Source organism: Rousettus aegyptiacus, unplaced genomic scaffold (assembly GCF_014176215.1).
Source record: "Rousettus aegyptiacus isolate mRouAeg1 unplaced genomic scaffold, mRouAeg1.p scaffold_m13_p_4, whole genome shotgun sequence".
Classification (NCBI taxonomy): Eukaryota; Metazoa; Chordata; class Mammalia; order Chiroptera; family Pteropodidae; genus Rousettus; species Rousettus aegyptiacus.
In genome coordinates this window covers 156137008-156164902 of record NW_023416307.1, presented here as the reverse complement: position 1 = coordinate 156164902, position 27895 = coordinate 156137008, and the positions used below count along the sequence as shown (strand labels likewise).

General features: G+C 60.2%; 1 protein-coding gene and 1 pseudogene across 1 annotated transcript in view; one reads left to right on the top strand and one right to left on the bottom strand.

Moving 5' to 3' along the window:
* The window catches only part of CACNA2D2 (calcium voltage-gated channel auxiliary subunit alpha2delta 2), a 128887-nt gene that overhangs the window by 41917 nt on the left and 59075 nt on the right, over positions 1 to 27895 (top strand). The window contains exon 3 of the mRNA XM_016149799.2: positions 23315 to 23431. Within this exon, the coding sequence (XP_016005285.2) occupies positions 23315 to 23431 (117 nt within the window). The remainder of the gene's footprint in view (positions 1 to 23314; positions 23432 to 27895) is intronic.
* On the bottom strand, positions 6124 to 6242 carry LOC118602450 (annotated as a pseudogene).

Here is a 27895-nt window from a genome sequence, read left to right as displayed (position 1 = left end):
CCCTGGACTGCAGAGAGCTGTAATCTGATGCGCTCGATGTTTGTAACGCTGTGTTTAAAAAAAGTAATTTATTTTCTAATTATTCCTTGTCTTGCATAACCGTGCATCGCCAAAGTGTCGCTATTTAAAATATTTATCTCTGCACGCCGTGGGAGCAGCTCTGGAGCGTGGAGGGGGAAGAAATAAGAGAGCGCGCGCCAGTCGCAGGCATGTTACTCTGACTCGTCCCGGCGGCTCTGACGTCTCCCTGTAAATACATTTATTTTTCGTTAGAACGTTTCTGAGCCTGCGGCCCCCAGGAGAGCCAGTGAGCACGCTGTTCCTCTGTGAGGGATGTGATAGAGGAGCTCGTGGAATGAGCCGCCAAACTCACCTCGCGCCTGTCTGACCGGGGCGAGGGTCCGAGTGCGTGGCTGGGGTACGCGCTTGCAGAGGGTGTGCGGTGCTGGGCCGCCCGACGCTGGTGGGGGCAGGGGTATGCGGGTTTCATGTGGCCGGGGAGTTGGGCCATTTGGTTTGATGGGGAAACTGAGGCCCGGAGGGAGTCTGCTTTGGAATGGAATCAGACTCATTGGCAAAGTGGGCAGCGCCCCTGCGGCCTGTTCTAGCCCAGGGGCCAAAGCTCAGCAGGTTTTGAGGTCGGGATCGGGGAATTCCTGGGTGGCTTCAAGGGGCACGCGTGTCTCAGAGCCTCAAGCAGAGGGCCCACTGGTTCTCAGCATGCAGGATGGGGACCTGACTCTTCTCCATCTGCGCCCCTCCCTGGGCTACGGTCTGAGCGTGCCACAGGGGCTGCAGGTGGCTGGGGGCTGGAATGGTGCCTTCCTCCAGCCACCCAGGGAGCAGGCACCAGGCCTGGCTCCTCTCTCACCAACAGGCTCTTTTCCAATCAAAAAAAAAAAAATTTTTTTCTTTCTTTTTTTTTTTTTTTAGCTCACTGAGTCTAAGTGAGTTTTATGCTGAATTTTAAAATACCTTATTTTTTCCAGCCTCTAAACTACTAATCTCCCGGGCCGAGGGATTCTGGGACAAAGGCGAGGCCTCGAAGTGGAAATCTGTAAAATTAGCTTCGGCGGTATTAGTGTTTGCAGTTGGAGATTGAAAAATTGCTTCCCGGGGTCTGATTGGAGGCTCCCTTCTCCTCAGGGAAGAAGCAAAAACTCGGCGTAGAGATGCCCAGGAGTACGGCATGGCGGCCAAGGGACAGATGCTGGGAGGCCGTTGTGGGGTTCGGCGAAGCTCCTCCTAAGGGGGCCCCCACCGGGCCTGTGAGCTGGGCCTGCTCCGCAGAGCTGTGCAGGGGGCGAGTGTGTCCTCTGGGCTCTGAGTACACAGCAGGTGCCAACTAAATGGGGCTCCTTCTTTTCTTCTTGAGGCCTCGCAGAGCCAGCTCCCCAGACGCCCACCCCAGTGGGGGAGAGGGGGGCTTCGGAGCCTGACTGAGGGGCCAGTCCTGGTGCCTGTGGGTGCGCCTGCCTGCGCGGCCCGCCAGGCAGCGTGTGTGCTTGATTGCCTCTGATTGGCTGCAGCTGAATTCAGCAAAAGCTATTATTTGCCCTTGATGAGCCAATCAGATGTCCTCATTGGCCATTCAGAGCAGGCACAGGAACCTGGGGGGGAGCAGGGACACAGTGAGGCGGGGGGCAGGGCACGGCAGATGCAGGCCCCGAGTCCCCGAGTCTGGTCTGTGCCGACTGCGACCTTCACGCAGATCACACCTCCCTCCCCCACTCGTCACCCCAGACCAGGGCTCCTCGCCCCCCGAAAAGGCCTGCCTCCCAGCTTTCGCCCTCACTGGTCCCTCTTCCTGCAGCACCTTGCCTAGCACACCTACCTACCTGAACCCCTCGAGACCTCCTCTCTGGAAACCCTCTCCACCTCTCTGGGCCAGGGCGAGCCGTCTCCTCTCCTCCAAGCTGCCCGAGCCTGTCGCCTGCCCCCTCGCCTTGTTCTGCCAGGAATTATGGAAGTCGTGGGAATGGTGGTCACGGGAGTTCAGACAGACCGGGGTTCGAACTGAAGGGGTGAGGCCTGAATGCAGGGTTTGGGGTGTGAGTGCAGGTCTGGGGAGCTAAAGATCTAGTGGCCGCCATGGCTGGGCTCTCTTGGGCCTCTGTAGGCTAGCCCAGGATTTGACACTGGTGGGGGCAGGCAGGCCTGGGCTCTCTGTCTTATGTCAGCTTCCCGGGAAACAGACTCGGAGACTGTACGATTTGCACACAGGAGGTCTGTCTGGGGCAGGGGATGCTCCGAGGAACAGCATTCGTAAGGAGACATATGGGGCAGGACTGAGCAGGGAGAGATGCTGACCGTGGTCTGACCCGTGGGGAGCTCCAGGGCTGGGCGGCTCTTTAGAGGTGTCCTAAAAGGAGTCCAGGGGTCCTGGCCTTGGTACCCTGCCCCAGCCCGTCACTGAGTGCAGGCTGCTGCTGGGGAGGGGCGTGGCCGTGCATGAGGTGGCTCCCTTCAGTCGGGGGGAGAGACAGAGAGACTCGTCTTGGGCCGCCAGCATGTGGTGGTCGGGGGATGGGTGCTGGTCCTCGGGCAGACCTAAGCAGCGTCCACAGCGGCCCACTCATGTCACTTAGATCCCTCGCAAGAGGCAGGTGGGGCGGGGTGAGCCGCGGCCTCCAAAACAGAGGCTGCCGTTGGTACGCATCCTCCCCTTCCTCTCCCACCTGTTCTAGATTCCTGTCACCCCGACCCGACCTTCACCCCCGGTAGGGCTGAGCCCCGCCCACCTACCTGTCCGTCTCAGGCCATGACTGATGCATTTCTTCATCCTTCGTTAAAAGTAGACAGGGGAGTTCCAAAGAGATACCCAGGTGGGTCGCCTCGGCGTCCGGGATATTTTCCCTGCCCCAGCATCTTCTGATAACGAGAGTCAGTTACCTTCCTGTGACTGCTGCCCGCTCATCCTGAGGAGCCTGAAGCTGAAACAAACTCCAATGGGACTTTCACTGTGTCCCCTGTGAAAATGTTTCCTCTCTGGGAACCAGGACTTACAGATTCACAGAGCCTAGAGCCGAGGGGATGAGAAGCCAGAATTCCCTAAGTGGGAGACTGGGAACGATGAGGAGTGGGACCTGCTTCTACCTCATGGTCCCTGGACCTGAGTATTCTTGCCCGTTAGAGACTCAGCACTTGTAATGGTCATTAATTTAGGGTGTATACTGTGTCCTAGATCAACAGTCCCCAAGCATTTTGGCCCCAGGGACTCGGGCTCCCGTAAGAATCTAATGCCTGATGACCTGAGGCGGAGCTGAGGCGGTGATGCTGGCGCTGGGGAGCGGCTGCAGACACAGGCGAAGCTTCTCTTGGTGGCCTACCACTCACCTTCTGCTGTGTGGCCTGGTTCCTAACAGGCCACGGACCAGTGCCGGTCTGCAGCCTGGAGGTGGGGGACTCTTGTCCTAGGTGATAGCACCCCATGTTGTTGGATATCTTCTCCAACCTGGTGCCTTTTCTGTGCCTGAAAAGGTCTCACCACCCAAAACATCTGTCCACACAGAAACCTGTACAATAGTGTTTATGGTAATTTTCCTTGTGATATTTTTTAAAAGTGGAAACAACCCAAATGCCCATCAGCTGATGCATGAATAAACAAAATGTGGTATATCCATATAATGGAATATTATTGAGCAGGAGAAAAGGATTGGCGTTCTGACGCATGCCACAATGCGGACGAACCTTGAAAACGTTACGCCAAGTGAAAGAAACCAGTTATAAAAAGGGCACTTGTTGTATGATTCAATTTACATGAAATGTCCAGAATAGACAATTCTCTAGAAACAGAAAGTAGATTAGTGATTGCCAGGGACTCGAGGGGGCAGGAATGGGGTAGAAGGTTTCTTTTGAGGGTGATAAGAAAAAGTTCTAAAATTAACGTTGATGGTGGCACAACTTTGTGAATAATCGAACAACCGTGGAATCGTAAACTTAAATAAGGTGGATTTTATGGTACGTGAATTATATCTCAAAAAAGCAGTTATTGAGGGGGGGGGGAAAGGTCATTCCAACACTGTCAGGCTGGTGGCTTCACGGGGTGAGGTACGCGATGTTCATATGCCCACTGAAGTACCTTTTTTGCTGTAAAGTGGGCTCCTTGGTCCAAGGAAGCCATGGCAGGGGTCCCCAACCCCTGACCCACAAATTGGTACCAGTCCGTGGCCTGTTAGGACCTGGGCCGCACAGCAGGAGGTGAGCGGCGGGCCCGTGAGCCAAGCTTCATCTGTTTTCACAGCCGCTCCCCAGCACGAGCATCACCGCCTCAGCTCCACCTCAGATCATTAGGCATTAGATGCTCATAGGAGCACCGGTCCCTGGTGCCACAAAGGTTGGGGACCGCTGAGCCATGGGATCCCCTGTCAATGCATCAAACACTAGGCAAGCTCTCGGATAGCCAGCACCCTACATGGCCGGTCCCAGGCCCCCTTCTCAGGTCGAAGAGATCGAGTGTAATCAACTTGCCCCCAGGTGGTGATCTCCTTGAGAAGGAGCGCCATGCTGGGGGCTCGGGACTGGCTTCTTGCTGGCAGCGTGGGAACCCAGCAGCCGACTGACCTTGGCCTGGGGCTCAGGTATGACCTCCATCCTGCCATCAGGGCTACTCTCTTCACACACGCATCGGACCGGCCCCGGAGGGGCTGATGACAGAGGCTGGCTGATGGCAACCAGACAAATCATTATTACGTCTCGTGATTTGGTGCCTCTTCTCTGGTGGCATTAACGTACACAAATCTTCACATTTTGTGCCCATCCCTATCGGTCCATTCGCATGCCTCTTTACCAGGCTTCTTGTCCCTGGTCTTCCAGGCTTCCTGCATCCTGACAACCCGCTCAGCCATTTGTCACTTCCCATGAGTCCGAATACATTCTCGCCTCGGGCCCCTTCCCTTTCCATACAAAGCAGATGACCAGCTGTGCTGCCCAAAGCTTTGCTCTTTGGGAGGCCGTCTCCCTAACGCCATTTCCCGGCATCCCTGAGTGAAGCCGTGACGTGGCTGCTGTCTGCTTCCAGCTCACGCCAGCAAAGCACGCTGACCCATCTGAGGACAAGCTCAGTCTTTCTCTTCCTCCGTCAGCGGGTCGTGAGCGACCCCCCGCTCCATGTAGTCATAGACGAGAGAGGGGCGCTCATGCAGCAGCGGTGAATGGAAGGGGTCGTGCGGCTTTCCTGTGCCCTCTGACCAGGCTTCTACTCGATCGAGGAGGCGTCACTTCCTGTCTATAGTGGGTTGCCCTTGGGCTTGCAAGACCTCATGACTTCGTGGGTCCGACAGAAGCCAGATCATTTAATATGCCGTGGCCATTTAATCAAGAGCTATGTGCAGTGACAATCCAAGAGACGCTTTTTGAATGGTGCATAGTTTTCTGTTGAAATGGTCTGGACTCTAGGACTATGCTGAGATTCTCCTGTTCGAACCTGCTGTATAGTCCATACAGCATCTTTTCCCAAAACGGATACCTCTGGTACTGTTGGGCCGGCTGGGTCATGTGGCCTGAGCCTCCAGGGCCACTTTCGCCTTAGCCTGCACCTGCTGAGATCCTTCCCTACCGCCCGGTGTATGAGGAGATATATATAGTATCTATAACATATGCATTTATATAATATTTACATTTATGTGTATATGTACACATATATACACACACACACACGTCTTGGTATCGAGCAGTATTGTCAGGCCGGCCTGCGGAGGACAGCCCCCACTGAGTCTCTCTCTGACGCTGGTGTCCTCCTCACGCTGGTAAACAGTGTGCCCTGGGCCGTCCCGCAGGGGTCGTGGTCATGGCGGGTTTTCTGGCCTTTGTGGTGGAACCGCGCTGGTGTGTCCACTAGTCCGAGCCTTTGGTCCCCTCCTGCCCTGTTTGCTGTGCTTCGGGCATTTCTGCTTCTCTTAGAAGCTTCTTCCCGGCTTCTGCCTTTTCCGGGGGTTCTTGCTGGGGTGTTGGCTCCTGAGGAAGTGCCCCCATGTCAGTAAGCTCTCCCGTACCCAGCCTGTCTTCTGCCATCCTTGATCCAGGGACCTCAGGATCCAGTCCTAAATGCTGGCTAGATCCTACAGTGCCTTTGGGATGCAGTCCTTTTTTTTTTTTTTCTTCTTCTTTTTTTTTTCTCTTTTACACCTACAGCACCTGGTCTTCCTGGGTAGTCTCCCATCCAAGTACTAACCAGGCCCAGCCCTGCTTAGCTTCCGAGATCAGACAGGATCCGGCTTGTTCAGGGTGGCGTGGCCGTAGACTGCAGTCCTTTTTTCTTAACGGGCCCAGCAGTTCCTGCGGTTGGTCATGTTTTTGGTCTGCTGCTGGGAAGGAGGGGTGCAGACCCTGAGGGGAGCATGTTGCTTTGTAACGCGGAGGCCTCTTCATCATCTCTAAAAACGTGGAGGGTGGTTCTCAACCTTTAACAAGGGGGACTGGCTGCTTCTGGAGGTTCAGACGGTTTAGGGGGGTCTGAGGTTTCAAGGTTCTCAAGCGCAGTGACCCAGATGCTCCCATCCCACAGCTCAAGGACCCACTCCTTCCCTCTAAGGGGACCTTGGGTAGCCGGCCTGCTGGGATTAAGGCTGTAACCCCACCCCGCCCCCCCCCCATCCTTGCCACTCTTCTAATTAAGTCCCACGCCTGACCCTCAGCTCTCTCTGCCTTTGGCTATAGGAGATGAGAGTCTTTTTTATATCTTGCCAAGGGGGCTTCTGACTTTCACACTCCGCCTGAAATTCATGATTAATCACACTCAGCCTTTTGTTGTCCCTCTCTGAAGCAATGAAAGCCCTCAGCAACAGCCACCCCATTCCATCGTCCTTGTAACTGCACATCCCCGAAACTCTCACCCCCTGAAATATTGCACCCATCCGCAGGTACCCTGTCTCAGCCCACGATGGGTGAACATGTCATCAGTCACACCTTTGCAACATGCAGGGATTGTCGTTGCTCCCCGTACCTCAGGGCCAGCAGGACAGTGCCCGCTTTAGAGCCAGCTTCCTAGGGCTACTTCCAGCACCAGGGACCACCCCCGTGAGGGGCGAAGGGCAAAGGATTGGGCAGTAGGAGAAGCTGAGGCGGTTGTAACAAAAGCCTCAGCTGATTGCACAGAGAGTGTTGGAGCTGGCCTCGCCCCTCAGAGCTGTCCCCAACTGAGGCCGGGCCCTTGTGCTCCTCCACCCCACCTACGGGTCGGGCAGGGCATCGCGAGGCAGCTCCCTTCTGCTCAGGCCACAGCCTGGGCAGGGGCTTCGCTGGGAGCGGTCAGCGGGCAGCATCTTGGCAGCAAGGGGCATTTGGGCCTCGTCCTGGGTGGGGCATCTGGGTGGCACGCCACAGCACCCACTTTGTGGTGCCACACAGTTCGGAGCCAGGTTCTCGTGGTGCCCCTGCTCAGCTGAGACCTCAGGCGAGTCCCAGGAGCTCTCTGAGCCATGTCCCGTCTGTAAAATGGGTTTCAGCGGGTGTAGCCAAGCCCCACCTTCCAGGGCCGCTAGGAGTGGGCTCGGAGGGTGGCTGTCAGGAACAGTGGGAGCTGGAAGGCTGCACACATGGGGTAGGGGCAGGTTCCAGTCACCAACCATCCCGGTGGTGGAGCTCAGGGCCCAGAGACCACCCCCCTCCCCTGGAGCCAGCAGGCTCCTCATTCTCTCCCTCGACAAGGAATCCAAGGCCTGCAGCAGCCCAGGTTGGATGAAATGGGAGACACGGGCTAAGTCTGCACTGTTCGTAAAGCCCCATCAAGTCTGTCTGGAGCCTGGAGATGAGTGAGATGGACCCGGCATGTTGTCGAGGGGCCAGGGGTGAAAACAGTGTTTCCTCCGGAGGGGCAGGCAGAGCGCGGCTGCTCAGAGTGTCTGGTGGGTCGATACGTTAGTGGCACATGGAGGCAGGCTGGGTTCCAAGGGCTGGACTCCAGGATGCCTGGTGGTCTGCTCAACGGAGTGACCAGAGAGTAGGGGCCATCAGGCCTCTGGCCCCTGGTGGGGTGCGGATAAAAGTGATGATGGGGGTGAGCGCCAGCAGTGTGGCTCTCCGTGGCCGGGCACTGAGGGTCATCCGGAAGTGGGCAAGAAGCCCTTTCAGAGGCCACGTGGCGGTCACTTTTGTTGAGGCCTCTGTAGGCCAGGTGATTCTGGGCATACCAGAAGCGATCCCTCACGAGGTCGCCATGCGGGTAGAGAGACGGCTCAGAGGCAGGCCTCATGTCCCGAGACCGGGCCCAGGGCCAGAGAGCCTGGGTTATGGTGGCCGGGAACACCCACGATGTGGGCTCCCGCAGCCGGCGCGGTGGGGCTGACCGTGGGGGCAGGTGCCGTGGCCGTGGCCGTGGGCAGGGAGCAGACGGCAGGCTGGGAGCGAGGCAGGGCCGAGGCGGGCATGCGCGGGGCGGGCGTGCCTTCTTAAACGATCGTCAGCCCTGGTGTTCCAACAGCCTCTCTCACTTTGTAAAAGGCTTTTCTTTCGAAAAATAAAAGAAGATTGGAGGCAAGTACAATATTTGGCTGCGGTGGCTGCTAATTTGGCACCGACTGTCACCTCCGCCTTTCTCTTCTCATTTCTCTTCCGCGCTCCTTCCTGGGCTCTGGTTGGGCGGGCGGGGTGCAGGGGGTGCAGGGCGGGCTCCGGAGCCTCTTAAGATGCGAGATTCATTTCCTTAAACACACATTGTCTCACTCCAATTTCACGTCCCAGCAGTTCTGGTGAGGAATTAGCAGCCCCTGGGAGAGAGCAGGCGGGTTCTGTTTACACAGGTGGGGGCGGGCAGGGCTCGGGGGGCGGCAGTGCAGGCAGGGGGGTTGGGGCTGTTTGGACAGGGCGCCCACAGAGGCCCTGGGTCAGGGGCTGCCTCGCCTGGCCGGACGGCGCTCGGAGGGAGTCGGGAGGGTCCCCTGTCAAAAGAATGTGTCCTTCCTGTCCCATTTTAGTGTCTGAGTGCTGGAGGAGGGGGCTTATATTGATTTGGGGGGCAAATCAAGGACGTTGGGCTCTCAGGTCAGAAAGGACACTTCGGATCGTTTGTCCCCACCCCTGCCAGACCTGGGGACCGACTTTCGCCGATCCCCTTCCGTGGCAGTGGCTCACCATCTCCGGAGACCGCACTGCGCTTCGAGTCAGGCTCCCTGGACTCCTTCTCAGCCCGGACCCTCACCTCTACCCGCCTGTCTCCTCCACGTCCCTGTGAACTTACGAGGCTACTGTCCTGTCATTGTGTGGGAGAAGCGACCCTACTCCATGGGTGGCCCCCAGGACCCAATCCCAGGTCCCTCCCTGTCCTCAGGGCACAGACTCCCATGGGCCAGCTGCCTCTCTTCAAGGCATTCGGGCCCTTGTGTGTGCAATGGTGATGATCTTAAGGCGGAGTCTGAGGAGGGGAACACTTTAACCCCCTCCCCAGGCGCCCATCAGATGGCATGATGGCAGCCTCGGGAATTCAGGCCTCCCTGGCTGGACTTGTTTTGGGATGTCCTCCAAGGCCAGGGCTGCCCCTCTGTGCCCTCTCTGCCCTCTCCCTGCCCATGCCCGCGGTCACCCACCAGCCACACCCCTACCCTTACGGAGTCAGTGGGCTGGGCACCCCATAAACGCGGAGTCAGGGCCGAGCCCCAGGAGGACTTGCTGGGAGGCAGCCGTCCCCCGGCTCTCCCAGGCGGCTGCTCATTCATCACCGTTTAGAGGGGAGACCCGCTAATTTGTCAGCCCATTAGCCAGGCACAAGCAGCATATGGACCCGGTTCCTGGCGCCCCCTCCCCGCCTGCTTGGATAGCATCATCTGGGCTCGCTGCACACGAGGTCAGGCTCGGATCACTGGGGCACCACCCTGCCCGAGGCTGAGCCCAGCCCCTCCGCGAGGCCGCCGAGGGTTCACTGCCCGCAGCGTCTCCAACAAAACTGCATTGGGAGTGAGCAGCCTCGCTAAGCTGTGGGCTGAGGAGGGCCCTGCTGTTAGGAGACTGGGCATCATTTTTAGTGTTCAGAAAAAGATAATTTTTTTTTTACCCACTGTCAGCATGGAAATCCACTGTTTTCTAGATCGTCTTGTCTGCGGGGTAGGAGTGGGCAGAAAGATGGCCTCGTCCCATTGTCTGACCCCCCCTCCCCCCGCCCCACGCACAGAGGGCATTTGCGTCCTGGGACCTCACAGATGCAGCCTGATATCATAGAAGGAGTCTCTGCGCCTGTGGGGTCAGTGGCTGGAAGGAGGGGCCAGCCCAGCGTGGTTGGCCTGAGTCTGGATGTGTGACTAGTGCCTGGCTCCAGTCCCTCTGAGGTGATGGGCAGGGGGCAGGGGACTGCGTCTGCTCGAGGGCACCTTGGGCCTGTCGCGTGCACGTAGATGTTCCCTGAGACCTGCGTGCTGTACTCGAGCAAAGGGACGCAACTCGGGGCCGCGCTCAGGAAAGGGAGAGGCCTGCGGCGTGGATTCTGGGCCAGTGGGCAGGGAGGCAGGAAACCCAGAGGGACAGGAGTCTGCCCAGAGGAACCATGGCTGAGCAGAACCGACCCGGGCCTCTTCCCCCGAGCCTGCTCTGCAGGCCACAGGAAAGGGGCCAGCTGCAGTCCGTCCTCAAGATCCGTCCCCAGCACCCCAGTGACTGGGCCCGAGACCCCGCTCGGGGGACCTCCGAGGTGCGCCCACACGGGTCCAAGGCACGGGTGGGGGCGGGGGAGGGAGGGGCGGAGTTCCGCAGTCCTCCTCTCCCCGCTAAGAAGGAAGGAGGGCCGCCTTACATAATTGGGGCAATTTGTTCCGCTCCTGTCCTCCTGGTAACGTGTCCCTCGCCGCCTCCTTGCTCCGGGAGCCCTTGACGGAGCTAGAAGCTCAGGCGTCCCTCCCTCCTGCTGGAGGTCGCTGAACAGAGGACGTGGGAGCCCAGAGTCTCATCTCCTCTAAGACCCGATGGGCACCCAGGCCTGGGAAAAGCAGGGGGTGGAGTAGAAGGGACAAGGTCACGCCACGTGCCGGGGACACATGCCTGTTGCCCCCAGCCTGCCAGCTGACCTCGGCGGTTCTCAGAGAGTTCACGCCAGCAGACCAGCCCCCCGCCCAGGGCTCCTGTGATTCGTAGGGGGGCATAGCTGCCTCCCCCGGCAGCTTTCTCCGCCGGCCCTCAGGCCTAGCTGCTTACCCACCCCCACCTTGACTGGCTGTCCCCCTTCCGGCTGGGCGCTCTCTCCTGGCTCCTTCATTCAAACCCCTCTTCGGGAAAGTCTCCTCTGCTAGACCTTCCTAGCAGAGAAGGAAGTGCCCGCAGCTGGAGCCTGGGTCTTCCTGGCCCTGCCCTCCTGCTGACTCCTCCCTCTCAGAGCTCATCTCACCTATCTGTACCGTGAGGCCCTTGCAAGGCCAGGATGGTTTTCCGCAGGCAGAAGCATCTCCTTGAGGCATGCCCACCCTCGGGCCCAGCTCCGAACTCTGCTTGTCCTCTCCGCAGTCCCACTGGGCAGACAGGATGGTGAATGAGCCTTCAGGGCCTGGCGGGTTCCTTGGGAGCCAGTGGAGCCACGGAGCAGGGCAAGGATCCCATTGGCACCATGAATCGACCTGAGTGAATGATCCCGGGCAAATGCGTGAGGGGCTGGCCGTCCCGAAGAGGCTGCACTTTGGGGGAGGAGACACCCGGGTGCCTTTAAAAGATGGGCTCTCCAGGGACATTCGAAACAGGTTGAGGTTCGCAAACGCCCAACTCACTAGCCAGAGCAGCTTCCCAGAGGAGGGAGCCTGGGACCAGGCTGGGCCAAGGACAGTCACAGGATCCCACGGGGTGGAAACCAGCCCCTGGGAGGTGGGCGGGGGTCTGGAATGGGTCCGTGTTCAAGTGTGCGGTTCGCCTGTGTAGCCCTGAGTCCCAGCTCCAGCAGTTATTCTCTGTGCCTCGGTTGCCTCGTCTGTGAAATGGGGACGACGACCGTAAGGGGCCTGTAAGGACTTGACACGATAGGCAGCCAGCATGGCGGCTCGCTCCCGCCCCACCGGGATTGGCGGCTCGTCCTGTGGCAGGCGGCCCCCCAAGCTGGGCAGCAAGAGGCGGGAGCCCCAGCGAGCAGTCCGCCTCCCCAGAGGAAGGCCCTCAGACCAAGGCCCTCGCCGTGTTTGCCAGTGTAGCTAAGGCAGCGGGTCCTGTTTGCACAGTTCGTTTACACAGCAAACACCGTGCGCAGACTCAGGGAAGGCAGACGTCGGCCCCAGTGGCTGCTGGGGGTGCTCGCATGAGGGAGAGCGAAGCCGGAGCCAGGGGTGCCAAGGACGGTCTCTCCGTGGGGTGCAGAGAGTGGGGCCGGAGCCTGGCCTGGCGCACCCAGGGGGCAGTGAGCGTAGGGATCGCTGACTTCCGGCCATGGAAAACCCTCGTGTGGTGACTCCCCTGAATTTTTTGAGACGAAACATTGGAGCTTTCCCGTGAGGTCCCGGGAGAGCCTCTGCACGATGGAGCGAGGAGGTGCCCTCTGGGCATGCGCCTCAACGCACACACGCCCCTCGTGTGTGCCCGTCCTCCGTACGTCTTCTGCACACGTGCAAGGCACCCGCGTCACTCCCATTTGTTGATTTATTTCTGCTTCTGACTTGTGTTACGGAAGATTTAAGGGCGCTCACTTGCAAGAATATGTACAAGTCGAGAAGAGCCTATAAATCGGGGATGGGAGAGAAATCAAAGGAGAAGCAGAGGCAGGAGCCGCGAGGTGCCCGCAGGACGTGGACCGGCGGCCCCAGCACGGCGTCTCCCTCGTACGCTGGCACGCTTCACCGTGCGCGGGCTCCAGCTTGCCTCCGGCGCCCACAGCTGATCAGCGCCCGGCGCTCGGGCCTCGTGCTCAGCGGAGGGAGCCCCGCCAGCCCCTCCTGGGCACCCTGGTCCAGAGGCGACTATCCGCCAAGCCACGCGCTCGCCCCCACCCAGCCCCGCTGTTAGGCGCCTCTCCCCTGCCGTGTCCTGCAGGAGAATTTAGGGCCATGTGCCCCTCAGGTAGCCTGGACCAGCTTGGGCCAGAAAAGTCCCACTGCTTAAAACATTTCAGACGGCCACAGACCATCTTTCGCGGTGCAGGTGGAGACCGACGGAGCCTCGCCCAGGCTGGGGCCGCTGGCCATGCGGCGACAGTGGACGGTCCCTCTGGGCGGTGGCGCTTTCACCGCGAGCCTCCGTGCGAGGCATGGGCAGGGTCTGCAAGTGCTTCCTGGGCACCGGGTGTGACCGCGGTGAGGTTGGAGCACGTTGTGGAAGGTCGGGCAGACCCACAGAGTGTGCTCAGGTGCGGGGGTGACCCTGGGATGGCCTTGCCCCGAGGCCGTTGGGAGGTGCAGCCACCTCCCAGGCTTCCTCCATCTCTGTCTTCATCCCCGACACCTGACGTGCCGAGAGCAGCCAGCCCGAGGGCCGCTCATTGTGATCCATGCCGTCACTGTATGGGGACACCTTCGGTAGCCGGTCTCAGCAGCGAAGGCAGACTTCCGGCCCGCCAGGCCTGGAAGGAGGCCGTGCGAGAAGGCATCAGCACCTTGCATGTGACCTTTGATCTCTGAGGCTTGCCCCAGAAGGCCTGGCCGAGGCAGTTCGGGGCCGTGTGGACGCTGACGGTGAAAGCTTATGCCAGCCACGGGCTCCTGAGGGGCAGGGCCGGAACGCAGGCCCATGGCTTTTGAGCCATCTTCAGCCGCAAGTGCAGGGGACATGGGCTGGGACGTCTCCCCTTGGGACAAGGTCTGACCCTCCTGGAACCTCAGTTTCCTCCTGTGTAAGCTGAGAAGCCAGCTGCTAAGCCCTTCCTGGTGTCCCTGTCGCAGGTCAGGGAGGGAGAGGGATAAAGAAAAATCAGGTGGGCACCCCCCCACACACACGCGCGCACACACAGGAAGTCTACCTGTGGAATCTCAGGCAAGGTCAGTGTCCGGCCACGCTGGAGTCCCTGAGGGACCTGCTCCAGCCCCCGAAGAGGGCCGCCCACCCCAGCCCGTCAGTGCTGGGAGGGGCGGAATGCAGGTGATTCAGGCAGAGGAATCATGTTTGCCCGGCCTCACACCCATCTGCCGAGGGTACTTATGGGGGCACGCTTCTGGTGGCTCTGGGCTGAGAGATGAGAGTCCTCCCTGGCCCACCAAGGTCCTGATGGAGCCTCCCACCCTGGGTCCCAGAGCCCTTCCCCCCACCCTGTCAAAACTCTCACTCCTGAGAGGCAGGAGAGGGCCTTCCGGGGCTGAAGACAGGCCGAAAGGGCGAAGGGGTTGAAGAGACCAAACAGCAGGACAATGACCAGGCCCCGGGCCTCTCTCCTTAGGCCGTTACGTGGCCTGCTCTGAGGGCAGAGTCCATACCCAGGGCCGTGCTGGGCCAGGGCTGCTCGAAGTGGTGACCCAGGTAAAAGGCAGACCAGGTTTGTCCGGCAGGTCGGGGAACGAATGGGCACCGGGGCCTGGAACTGACAGCTGAGGTCCGACCAGCCCCCCACTCACTGCCCACCATCCCCAACCAGTGCCTCCACCTGCCGGAGCCGTGGTTTCCTCAACCGTACGATGTGGACAGTAACCACGCCTGCTCCTAAGGACAGTCACGACGACACTTGGTGGGTTATGCGCTGGCTGAGCCCTGGGTGGCCGCGTGGAGTCGTCACTGTCGCTGAGTGTCCTGTGGTTCAGGGACAGGAGTCCTAGTGGAAGGAAGGCAGGGCCCGCGGGGGGCGGGGGGGAGGCGGCGGCAGGAGCGAGCCGAGCCGAGGCGGGTGGCACGGGGGGCCCCCGATGCGGCACAAACAGTCTGTTCCCCATAAACACGGGCGCCCACACCAGCCGGCCTCCACCCGGCGACTTCTGCGAGTTGGGAAAGTGTGGGCATGTTTACTCGCACTCCCCCGTGCCAGCTGGTGTGCTGGGCACAGCTTCCCTCCCAGCTGCCTCGACAGCCGGCGGCTCCCCGCTCAGGGGCGGGGGAGCAGGCAGGGGCCCCCAGATCTTGCCTGCAGTTCGATTCACCTCGGGCTCAAATCACCCGCTCCCGATGCCGTCCGGGACCAGACTGTGAGGCCAGGGGGCCCTGTGAGTATCCACGCCTCGTGTCTGTGTGGCCGGGCCACGGCACAGCTCCCCTGCTCTCCAGGACCACCAGAGTAGACGAAGGCCTGCGGCAAAGGCCGGGGGCCCCTGCCTTGAGGTTAGGCAACAGGTGTCCCTCTAGTGGGCCCAGCACCCCTACCTTTGTGGTGCTTCCCGCTGGGGTGTGGGCAGCACTCGGAAGCCTCAGCACACCCAGAACCGATGGGCGCACACTGCACGTGGGTGCTGTTGCGGGGGCCCCGGTTCCCCACGTCTCAGGTTCTGGGCTCTGCGACCGTCTCGTCTGAGCCGAGCAGTGGCAGCCGGGGGGGTGCACGTGTCACCCCCACGAGGCCAGGACAGAGTCCGGCTGGGAGGAGTCTCTCTGGCACTGCACCTCCCACCAGCAGGCCTGGGTCAAGCACCTTGGACTCGAGGAGCTGTGGGAACTTAGAGAAAGGGGTTCCGAGAGAGGGCTTCTTAGGCCGGCCCTGAGTGCCCCATGCTAGAGCTCTAACCTGGGACCTTGGAGATGGGTTTTAAGTGATGGACACCTGGCCCTGAAACATTTGCTTTGAGGTACAAAGGACTGTGCCCAGTACTGACACGGGCAGTCAGGGACACTGGAGTGTACCCCGTTTCCGTCCCTATGGGCTTGGCTAGTTGACATTGTCACCTCCGTGGGTAGGGAGACATGCCCCCCCCCCATCGGATTCCTTTCTTACCTGCCACCTGACCCCAGAGGATCCCCTTGACCTCCAAGGGAGCCAGAAGCTAGGGGAGACAGAGTCACTGACTGCTTCACGCAGCCATGGGGAAGCTGTCGCCTAGTGGTGACAACCTAGACTCCAGTGACCATGGGCGACTCCCTTCTCAGCATCCCCAGCGGCTGGGCTTGTGTACGTCCCATATTGGGAGGCTTACTATCTACAGGCAACACCCCCAAGATTTGGAGGCCCAGAGTGGGAGAAAGTTGTTCCATCTCCCCTGCCCTGGAACACGCCCCTTCCTCACAGACACCACCGGGAACCTCTCGCACTCCGGATGGGCGGAGGCCGCGGCCCCTCCGGGACTGCGCCCGGCCGGAAACACGTGGGTCTTAATGTCAGAGGTCTCGACCTGAGTCAGGTCTGGACGAATAACGGATGGGGAATCCGAACGGGTGTGGTTCTGAAGCCGGTCTGGAAACTCACATCTGTCCCGAGGGGTGAAGCCAGGCCACACCCGTGGGCCTCTGCGGCGGGCCGTGCCTCGCAGGGGTGGGGGTCTGCGCTGGGGAAGGACAGGGAGCTGGTACAGATTGGCCCTAGCTCAACTGGGAGGATTTGGTTTATTGTTTTGTGTTGGGTTTTGTGTCTTTTGAAAAACAAGAGATTGAGCCTTTTTATGACATGGATTTTACAGCGTAACGAGCCAGCGTAATTTCCCATTCTCAGCAGCAAGTGCACTTTTTACACTAATTGCATAATTAGACATAATGTACTAATTGCGGTAATGGATGACAGTCAACTAAACTTTAACTTTAAAAACAGGGAGGCGTTGCTGGGGGTGGTGGGGGGGGGGGACTTGGTGCCCCTGTGAGTTTTTTGAAGAAAAATGTGCTGGTGAGCTCCGAGCAGCTGCCTCTCGGGGGGCCAGGGGAGCCACCAGGGCCTCCTCACCTTGTGATCTAGGCCACACCCCCTCCTCTCCTGAGGACCCCCGCCCCGCCCCACCCTCACCACATTCAGACCTCCCCCCCTGCCCCTCAGCCTCCCTCCCGCCACCCACAAGCCCCTGTGCTCCTGCCACGGAGCTGTCCGCGAGGTCTCCCTCCTCCCAGCCATCACTCCGGCCTGGGATTCCTCATCGCCCAGCCTGCCAGACTCTGCTCCGATGGCCTCTCCCCTGAAAAGCCATCCCAGTCTCTTCCTTGACGCCCCTCCCAGCCGTAACCAGCCAAGCCACCCCCACTCTACTGCTCCCCTCTCCCCAGTGCCCCCCTCAGCTGTTAGCCGTGTAAATGGACATCTCTCCCTCTGGTTAGTGAGCCCCAGGAGGGCAGGAACAAGGTCCGGTCCATCTCTGCTGCCCCGGGCTCACGAGGGCCCCAACAAGAGCCTGTGGTGTAACTGTGGGGCGCCCCGGTGGGCCTGTAAGGGCGGAGGTGGGCGGCAGGACATGGGACCATTAATGGGACATTGACCCAGGACGGCCACACCTTCACCTGTCCCTGGACGCCAGGCCAGGAGCCCTCCCTGCTCCCACGCTGCCTTCATGTCCTCCACCGTAGCCCACGCGGGGCCACCTTGTAATGGCCTGGGTAGGCGTCCTTGACCGCCTCCAAACAGGAAGTCCATTCCAAGAAACCCCTATTTGATACGAAGGTTAGTTATTAGTAATGTGACAGCTAACATTGCAGTGTCCCGACCCGGCCTGTGGCACGACACCATATGCAGCTGACTCACTGCAGAGCTAACCCACCACGGGATGGGAGCAGCGTGGCCCGGCCACGTGGGAGCCTAACGTGGCTGCTGGCGAGGGTGCAACCAGGCGGCAGCTAACCCCTGCCTGTGCACCGACTCTGCTCCGGGGGCTCCGGAGCCCCACGCCCTGGCCCTGCTCTCAGTCCTGCACCAGGCAGGCCAGGGCGGGCCACAACCCCTGCCCCAGGGAGCTCGCAGCCATGCACACGGCCCAGGGCCTGGAGCGTCCCCAGAGCAACCCCTCAGTCCCATCGGGAACTGGGCGATGGGGCTCCAGGCTGCTTGGGTGAGGGGAGAGCCCAGGAGGTACAGCTGTCCTGGGTCTGTCCTGCGTGCTCCTGGTGGGAGGGGTCCCCAGACACCCGGCGTCTCCATCGATCCTGTGATCTTCGAGGGGGATTTAACAGCCATGTCGATACCCCTGATTTTCCCCACGAAGGCACAAGGCAAGGGCAGCAACCTGGCAGGGCCGAGGGCAGGAGATTTGCCCTGACGGGCTGTGGTCCCTGAACTGATCACTACCGGTCCCCTCTCACCCCGCCTCTCTCCTGGCCCAGCTCAGGGTCCCTGAGCCCCCGTGAGCCCCCATCTTCCATCTAAGGTTTCTCCGATCCCTGTCACAACTGTACCCCGCTCTAGCAGCTGACCCCCGTCTGCAGAACCAGACTCCATGGCCTCCAGCGCTTGCCCATGCAGACCGGCCTAGGGAGGCCCAGCTCACTGTCCCTAATCCACTTGCTGCCCTCCCTCTGGAGGCCTGACGGGGTGAGGGCTGGGCAGTTAGGACCCCCAGCGGCTGCTCCTTTAATACCAGGGCCTGGACAGCAAGACGTGACTAGAGGGGGTTGGAGAACAGCAAATTCCCAGGGGTCAGATTGTGGGGCTCGGCTCCCTCCACCCTGCCTGTGCCCTCCTTCCCAGTGCCCCGGGCAGGGGGAGGGGCCGGATGCTGGAGCACCCAGCCGAACCCCCTGCCGAGCCTGGGCCTTGGAGGAGACAGCCCGCAGCAGGGCCCAGCCTGCATCAAACCTTTCTCGTCCTATTTTCTTTCTGATTTAATTTTCCAGAGATTAGGGCCTGTTCACCTTTGCTGCAGAGAGGAGCCTCACACACATGCCCGTTTGTACTCGCAGGATTGAGTGGTTGATCAGCGGATCAGCCTGGTTCTGCTAGTCCTCTCCCTGCTCCCCGCCGAGAGTGGCCCTTCTGCCTTCCACGGGCCTTACTTAGGCCTTTGGCATCGCCCCAAGTCCTCCCCAGGCCCACAGACCCCCAGCTTATCCCACATGCCCCCTTTGCCAGAGGCTTCACCTTCATGTTTGGGGATAAGCCCTAGGAACAGAACTGTACAGAGTGTGGCCTGTGGATCAGACAGGCCACTCCAGTTCTGAGCTCTGCTGTGGGACTTAACCTCTCGGGCCCTCAGTGTCCTGTCTGCTAAATGGGCATGATCAGAAGGGTCCCTCGTCAGGGCCACCTGCCGCAGGGTGGCCAGGGCCAGCACTCAGCAAACGGGGCTGCTCCCGTGGCTGTCACGGTCTTCCCGCCCCTCCCTCCCTCTCCTTGCCCCGCCTCACCCTCCTGCACCTTCCTCCTCTGCCTGGGCAGGTTGGGGGCTGACTCAGGTCCAGGCCCCCCGCCGCTTTGCAAAATGCCTCTTCGGTCTGATGGGGGCTCGTCCACGTCACTAGTGTTGGGGCCTTTTGTCTCCTTGGTGGCTTCCTCTGTGTTCCAGGCACCTCAGCTCGACCCTGTCTCCTAGTCAGCACTGTTGAAGCCTGTGGGGACCAGGCTGACCAGAAGGGTAGCCCCTTCTGCCCCTGTGAGTGTCCGGGATTCCTGTCTCAGGTCACCATTCATCCAGGTGTCCTCCAGGCTCACCTCACTTTGTGTGAAGCCGCCCCGGGAAGCAGGAAGCTGGGCAGAGGATCTGGGGCCCCTGAGGAGGCCTGGGCCCCACGGGCCCTGGAAATCCCCAGACCAGAAGGCTGACCAGACAGGCTGTTTAACAACAGTTACTAGAGCGGAAGGAGGCGAGGGTCCGGCCGGCATTCAGAGGCAGGGCAAGGGGATGAGGGAGACATGGAGGGACAGGTCTCAGTGACTGGCGAGGAGGTACCCTCGAGGGGAAGAGGTGACTGGTGGCCGTATGGGGTGGAGGGAGCAGGGACTCTTGGGAACGAGAGTGTACGCACTGCCTCCTGAGTCGTCCCTCGGGGCCTCAGCCGCCCCTGCTCTCCCCACCCTCAGCCCCTGTGCCATTGTGTCTCTTGCCCTCCCCACACGCCCACCTGGCTCCAGCCAGCCTGTCCTCGAGTCTGCTCTCCTTTCCCCTACCACTCACCATCTCCTACCTGCCTCGTCCTCCCCATCACAGCTGGCACGGAGCTGCAACAGCCTGTAGCCCTGTGGCCTGTCCCTCTCCTGGGCCCCGCTGCCTGCGCAGAGGTGGGGGCCGTGCAGGCTGTGACGCTGCACGAGCCGCTGGGTTTTTCCAGTTAGCTCATGAGGCCAAGGACACCGGCAGGCGTGCGGTCCTGCCGCGGTTGTCGAGGCCCTGAGCCCGCCGTTCCCCGGCCTGTCTGTCTGTTCCTGTGCAACTGGCCCCAGGGACCAGGACTAGAGGCTCGGGCTCAAGGGGAGGCCGCCCCAGGCATGCCGTGGAGCTGCCCTGGGCTCCCCTTCCCTGCCGGGCTTGCAGGTGGAAAGCACTTCCCAGACCACACGAATGGAGAGATGACCTATCTCCCAGGGTGGGACGGACCATCTGCTGGGCCGCGTCTCTCGGATCTCCCTGGGGCGTAGAACTCAGCTCAGGGCCCACCCCAGAAGACAGGCGCCTGGAGCAGGTCCAGGGAAATATATAGCACCTGGGATAGAAGGAACGAGGCCTGTTGTGTTCCAGAGGCCCATTCGGGGCGGGGGAACAGGGTGGGCTGGTAGCTGGACCAGCCCGTATAGTTCTAGAATTCTACCCTCATCTCCCCCAGAAACTTTCTCTAGCCCATTTCCTCACCCTTGCCAGGGAGAATATTTAGATAGGCAGGGAAAGGGGTGGGGGGCAGTGCAGGGACAGCATGAGTAAAGGGGCGGCAGTAGGAATCAGCAGGGGCTGGGGACCCAGAGGCCTGAAGGTACACGCCGGGTCATTGGGCTGCAGAGGCCTTGAGTGCTGGCACCGGGGGTGGGTCCTTGGGTAGAAGTGGGACAGGGAGAAAGCTGGCAGGTGCAGCCCCAGGCTCCAAGGGGTAGCAGAGCTGCAGGTGGAAGTGGAGGAGTCAGACGTAGGTCCGGCTCTGTTCTCGAACGTGAGATTGGGCGTATGCGCTTGCCGAGGGTCCGTGGCTCACGGGCCTGCTGGCTGCGGCTGTGCCCGCTCAGTGGCGTCCCTGTGTCTGGGCTCCCCTGCTGTCACTGCCAGGGCCCAGGCCGAGGTGCCGGAGACAAAGACGGGATGGCTCGGGGGAGGGACGGCCCAGGGAGGGGGGCGGGGCTGTCGATGGCAGACCCCAGAACAGCAGGGCTGGCTGCCCAGGAATGGACGCCCATGGCCGCGGAGCCCTGGAGGGTGGGTCTAGCGGGCAGAGCGGAGGCGGGAACCAGGCCGCGACTGCTGCAGAAGCCGGGAGTGCCAAACAATAGCAGCAGCGACAATGATGTCGGTTCCTTGCCATCCTCGGCTGGCCTGTGGGGACTGCCGTTCTCTCGTTTAACAGAGCAGGCAGCAGTTCAGAGACGGGGTGACTCATAGCAGGGTCCCTGCTTTCAAGCCCCTGTGCCACCTGTCAGACCCCTGGGGTGTGAGCTTGCCACCTGGAGACCCCCTCTCTCGGCAACCCCCATCCCTAGCCCAGTCACCATGCCAGGCTGCAAGGACCACCCTGGGCCCAGCGGGGAGGGACTTCTGGGCTCCCTGAGGAGAGTTGTCGGCAGGCCACATGGTCCGGCCTCAGATCTGGGGCGGCCGCTGCCGTGGACCGTCCTGGGAATGACCTTGACAGGGGCGGCAGGTACGGCGACTCCATCCCCTGCCCTGAGAAGCCAGGCAGCTGCGCCCCCTGCTGGCGCACGTGGGCTGGGGCGTGCTCAGCCGCAGGCTTCATGCACTCAGCCCGTGTGGCTGAGACTGTGGGCACCGCACGCCCAGGGGCGCAGTCCAAGGTCAGGAGAGGGTGTGTCTTCAATGTCCGGAAACCTGAGCAGGAGGGAGGGGCGTCGGGCTTTGCCACCCACAGTCCCGTGCCCTTGACACGTCTGCTGTTTCTGAGCCTCAGGTCGCCCCACAGTGGGCGCTGGGCTCCGGGCTCCTTGAATTCCCAGTGACCCCCGCCCCAGGCTCTGAACCCACCTTGACCTCTGTCTCCATCTGGGGGTTTCCGGTCCTGAGGCAGGGCCCGGGAGCAGCGTGGCCTGACGCCCACTTGGGGCCCCCACCCTCGCTGGCCGGGCTGCCTGCACGCTGATCGCCACTACTCTGTGGGGAGCAGCAACTTCACCACAAATTATTCTGTTCTCAGAGAAGGACAAAAAGAAAAGAGAAGCCGGGAGGGATGGGGGCGGGAGGAGGAGATGGGGGAGCTGGCTTTGTGTGGCGCTTTAACCCTTGGACTGCCAGGCGCTGGGCGGGCAGGGGCTCCGGGAGCCCCGGGCCCCCCACCTCCTCCCCCGTCAGATGCCGAGGCCTTATCTCCCCACGTCTCGCTGTCACTGCCGACCTCGTCTCTCCTGCCTGCCTGTCTCTCATCAGCTGCCCCTCCCATCTCCTCATCACCTCTCTGTCCCCACATCCCTCGGCTTCTGCACTGCCTGGTGGCGCAGGCCCGTGACCCCTTGTGGAGAATCCAGCTTGGGGCATGGACCTCCTGGGGTCACCTGGATGGACCCAGTGAGGCTCAGAGCCATGCAGGGGTATACGATGCACACACACATACACACACACACACACATGCATGCACACACGTCCTCAAGACCCCAGCCACAAACAAAGACACTCAGAAATCTGCCTCTACAACTCACATACGAGCCCCCAGGCTTTGTCTAGAGGCTCCTAACCCCACCCCACCCCCACGTACAGGCGTGTGCACAGACGATGTGTGTTGAGCCGTAACACACACTCGCACACACACACAAATGAGACCACCAGATCTACACCCCCACATGCGCGTACACGCAGGCCCGCCCCCCAAGGAGGAGGGAGGGGCAGACTCGCTCCCCCACGTGCCTTTTCTGGCCCCTGCTCTCCCATGCTGTGCCCTGAACGACAGAGGAGCCCCTGGGGGTGCTCGGAGCTCCCGCCACAGCTTCTGAAGTGCCCTGGGGCAATGCCGGCAGACAGGGATGCAGATGCCTGAGCCCATGTGAACGGGCGACTGTGTGGTGCACATGCAGGTGTGTGGGTGTGTGTACACGCGTGGGTGTGAGAACATCTTTGTGTTGTGTGTGCGTGCTGTGCGCTTACTGGCTCCATCTCCCCACTACACCCTGCCTCGTACCCGGCCCACACTTCCCCTCTGCCGCGCTCAGCCACTCTGAGCTAGTCAGGGGGTTGCTGCTTATGGCCCCTCGAGGAGGAGCCCCGAGTCCCAGAGAAGGCCGTGACAACCCCATCCTACTAACCACAATCGACACCCACTGTGGAGCCCGTGACCACGCCCTCCCTCCAAGTCCATGAGAGCGCAGAACCCAGGTCCCAGACCTGTGTGCTTTCTCTCCGTGGCCGAAGCCAGCAGCGGGGTGGGGGTGAGGACCGAGCTGCCCCGTGCACAGAGGAAGTGCAGGGGCTGTGGCGTGGGGATCGCGACCACCCTGGCCTGACCCCTGGCTTCCACTTCCTTCCAGATCTACAAGGACAACCGGAATCTGTTTGAGGTGCAGGAGAACGAGCCTCAGAAGTTGGTGGAGAAGGTGGCAGGGGACATCGAGAACCTGCTGGACAGGAAGGTGCAGGCCCTGAAGGTAAGTGCAATGGCCAGGATCGAGGGAGGACCTGGCAAAGTAGCCCTGCGCTGTGAGGGTGACGTCCTAGCCTGTCACTAACGTACGGCCCTCCTGGCCCTCTGAATTCAGACTGGGCCGCCATTGGCAGGGCTGTGCCCACGTGGACTTTGGGCAGCTGGGGCAGGACCAGGCTGGTTTTTCTGGTATAGGGTATGTGAGGGGTGACCTGGGACCTTGGGATCCCTGCGCGGTGTGATGGTGGGGCCCAGGCAGGCTACACCCCTCCCTCCTGTTGGGCTTGGGTCCTCCATTCCTCTGCTGTCTATGAGTGTGCCCTGGGTGAGCACCCGGCCAGAGTGGTGACCCATTGATGGCTGCGGCGTCCTGGGCAGGGCATGCGGTGTCCTGGGCAGGTTGTGTGGTAAACGAGGGAAGGGGGCCCAAGCTGCCTCTGGATCAGAGGCACAACTGTGGCTCCCCCGGCCTGTGTCAAAGGAACGAGTCTAGTAAAAAGGAATGAAGCACTTTACACGCAACAAAGTGGACAAACTTGAAAACATTACATTAAGAAAGAAGCCAGTCACAAAAGGTCACCTGTTGTGTGATCCCATTTCTGTGAAATGTCCAGAATAGGCAAACCCATAGACATGGAAAGTACGTTAGTGGTAGCCTAGGGCTGGAAGGGAGGGGATAGGGAGCGTCTGCTCATGGGTACAGGGTTTCTTTCTGGAATGATGAAAATATTCTAAAATTAGATTGTAGTAATGGTTGCACAACTCTGAATATGCTAAAAAACCACTGAATTGTGTACTTTATGTGGGTGAATTTTATGGTATGTAAATTATATCTCGATAAAGCTATTAAAAAAAAAAAAACAGATGAGGGAGTCCACATAAGCCACGCCCAGGCTCAGGCCAGGGTCCTGGCAGGGTCGGGTCAGGGCAGCCATGCAGACTGAACCCCTACCACGGCCAGACCCCAGGAGAGAACAGGAACCCCCTTCCCTAGCATCTGGGCCCTGCTGTGCCCCTGGGGTCCCCTGCCTGCCTAGTATGACCTGCAATCATGCAACAGAGAGAGGCTGGCATCCTGGGACCAGAGGCCCAAAGGGAGGCGGACCTTGAGGCCTCCTGGGACCCAGAGAACCCAAAGCTGGGTCTGGCCAGACCTTTGGTTCTCCTAGTCACAGGTTGGGGACAGGTGGGAAATGAACTGTCATGGGGAGAAAGCAAAGTTGAGCCTTCGGCCGGGTAGCAGCCCCCATGGGTCCGCAGAGTCTCCCTGACTGTGGGAAACATCTGTTTGCGCCCCCAGCCTGCCTGTCATGTCCCACCTCCGTACTTTTCCTAGAACCGGGCAAGATCTGGACGCTCTTCCCTCCTTTCTCTTGTTTTTTGTCTCTTCGTCTTTCCCTCCCCACTTTATCCTAGACCCCCATTTGCCCACTACTTCCTCGCTTTGCTGCCCGCCCCGCCCCCGCCGCCCAGTTCACAAAGTCCAAGCTGCCGGCCCTGAACTTGTGTCAGAACCGTCTGATAAACTTGAGAAGGAGCACCCTTCAGGCCTTTAGGCCTACTACCCGCCCCTGCTTCAGTCGCCTCAGCGAGGGGCACCTAGTGGCGGCAGTGACAGACGCCCAACCTGCCCTCCACACCTGGAGCTCAGGACCCAGCTCCTGCCCATCCCCTCCGAGTCCTGCAGAGCCGGGGCCCCTCCCCAGGCTTCTTTCCCCGCTCCTGGAGGAACAGTCAGCCCTGCCAGTTTGGGAGGCGGGGGAACCCAAGGCCTGGGATCCTGATCCCAGCCCTGTCCCCGTACCATGTGCCGGACTGTGCCCCATGAGGCAGGGCAGGTGTCAGCCTCCTTTCTACTACACCCGCAGCCAGCCCATGGCCTGGTACGCAGTTGGTGCTAAATACACATTATTCTCAATGGAAAAATGATGGGAAAAGACACACACTGGTCGGGCACTGGCCGCGGGCTGAGCCTGCCACGTGGCATTGTCACAGCAACCCCGTGAGGGAAGCCCACTTCACAGACGGGACACTGAGACTCAGGGCTAGGATTTGAATCCAGGTCACTCGGACCCTAAGCTGGACTCTTGAGTCCCCATATTATTCCTGAGGTGAGCAGGGAGCCCTTAACCCTCCCTCCCCAGCTCTCTCCTGCCAGCGAATGCCCCTGCCGCCGCGCCCCCGGCCCCAGGCTGCAAGATGCTCCCACCCCGTGTCCCCAGGGGAAAGGGAGGACCATCCTCCTCCCAGCCTGGTCCTAATTGTTCAAGATGAGCTTTGGTCTTAATTATGTTTTAAATTTGCTTTTAATCAAGCCCTAGCCCTTTTCTCCTTTCCCACATTTGTTTGCAGCCTGAGTGCATATGGAGGGAGGGACGTTGAGGGTCTGGGCCCCCCACCCCCCACTCCCATAGTTCCTCTCTCCCTGGACCCCATCCAGTAATCCAATTTAAATCCTCTTGCTCTGGTCTGGAATTTTAATTTGGGGCTTGCAAAGAGGGAACCGAGCAATGCAGGACGAAGTTCATTGTCTCACCTAATCAGGTCTAATCAGATGTTTGTAACGAGTTTCTCCAAGCTGCACAGGGCAGTTTATGGGGTCAAGAGTCAGGCAGGAGCAGACCAAGTCAGGGGCTTGGTCACTCAGGCAACCAGCATCCCCGGGCCAGGATGGATGGGGGCTTCAGCTTTGGAGGCATGAAGAGGACCTCTCTCTCGGAACTTCTAATACCCAGGGAGATGGGTCCTCCGGGCCTGCACTGTCAGGATCTTGGGTCCCAGAAAGGGGAAGAAGGTGACTATGTTCTTATAGCAGACTGGAGGCAGTTGGACCCAAATCAGGACTCTCCTGTCCTCCCAGCTGGTACCTGACACACGGCCCCCTCTCTCAAAGGTCATCTCTCCATGGTTGCCGTCCTTCCTCCATCTGTTCATCAGCATTCACTAGTGCCCTACTGTGTGCAGGCTGGCGCGGAGTGTGCCCTCATGGAGCTCTCATTCTAGTCCCATCCCAGGCCTCAGTTTCCCTCTCTGTAAAATAGAGACATGCAACTATTCTCTGCCCCATGCTTCTGGTTTCACGGCTTCAGGGGCCATCGTTTATAAAGGCCACCACGAAAAGTGTCCCTGAAGGTCACGCCACCTTCAGCACCATCCCTGGCACCTCTGCTGCGTGGCCCAGAGGAGAGGCCGTGGGAGGAGGCTCTGCCGTGGATGAGGAGGGACCCCCATTGCAAGGCATCCCGGCCTCCTCTCAAGGACAAGGACAAGGACAAGGACTTTGTGGCTCCGTGGGCTTAGTTCCCAGAGAATGGGAAGCACAGGGCCAGAGCAGCCAGGCCAGGGCAGGCCCTTGAGGGACATCAGTAGTGGTGAGAACTCTGCTTTCGGGGCGAGCCTTTCACCTCCGACCTCAGAGAAGCTGGAGGCCGTGGAGAGGCCTGGGTGGGGGTCCAGGACCAAGCGCCTCAGCCCCTAAGCTCCGCCCTTCCGGCCACGCCCATGTTCTCCACGCTGCTACCTCCGCTACCTCCCGGTGCTTGTTGGGGGCGGGGGCCAGGGGGCGCCAAGACCTCCGCGGATGCGGTCCCTTTGTACCTTCGCCTTCACGCGGTGTCTGTAACCCTGCCTGCACCCTGGCGTCATCTGAGGCGTGTTTAAACCGTGATGCCCAGGCCCTGTTCCAGACCGGAAAGGTCGAGTTTTGTAGGGCTGGGGCTGGGCTTCCATATTTTTCACTCCTCCACAGATGATTCTGTGTAGATTCAGAACTCAGGATGTTTCCCCTGAAATGGCAGAAATAATTCCTTCCCATGATTACTGGCCTCTGAGCGCCTGCCACGTGCCTGGCCTAAGATGAGCCAGAACTTTCCAGATCTCCCCAAATCCTCCCTACAAGCAAAGGGTTACTCCTCTTATCCCCATTTTACATTTAAGGAAACTGAGCCCCAAAATGGATAAGCCACTGGGCCCAGGTCCCACAGCAGAACCAGGCTTTAGATCCAGGCGATTGGGCTCCAGACCCCACACAATGCCCCCAACACTGCCCTCCTCTATGCTACCACTGGTGGCCACATGGAATTTGCTGTCCACAGGGAGACCGGATTCTGGGCTCCTCTGACAGGGCTTGCTCTGGGATGGCCTTAGTGACCTTGGGCAGGTCCCTGCCCCCACAGTTTCTTCCTTGGGCAGTGGAGACAAGACACTGAGTGCCCCCTCCCCGGCCACCCCCACAAGGCCCAGATGGATGGGACAGGGGGTGCAGCCGTGACCCTGGTTCTTCCTTGGGGCTCCGGTGGGCAGTGTTCCCACCATCAGTGGCCTCTCTGGGGAGCAAGCATCATTTAAAGAGTAAAATTAAAAACCCTTCTGCACATAGCCGCCCTGCTTTTGCCGTTAATGGCCGCTTAACCCAATTAAGTGGATGCATTGTTGGCAGCGTGACCCGTCTGGTCAGGAACTGGGCTGT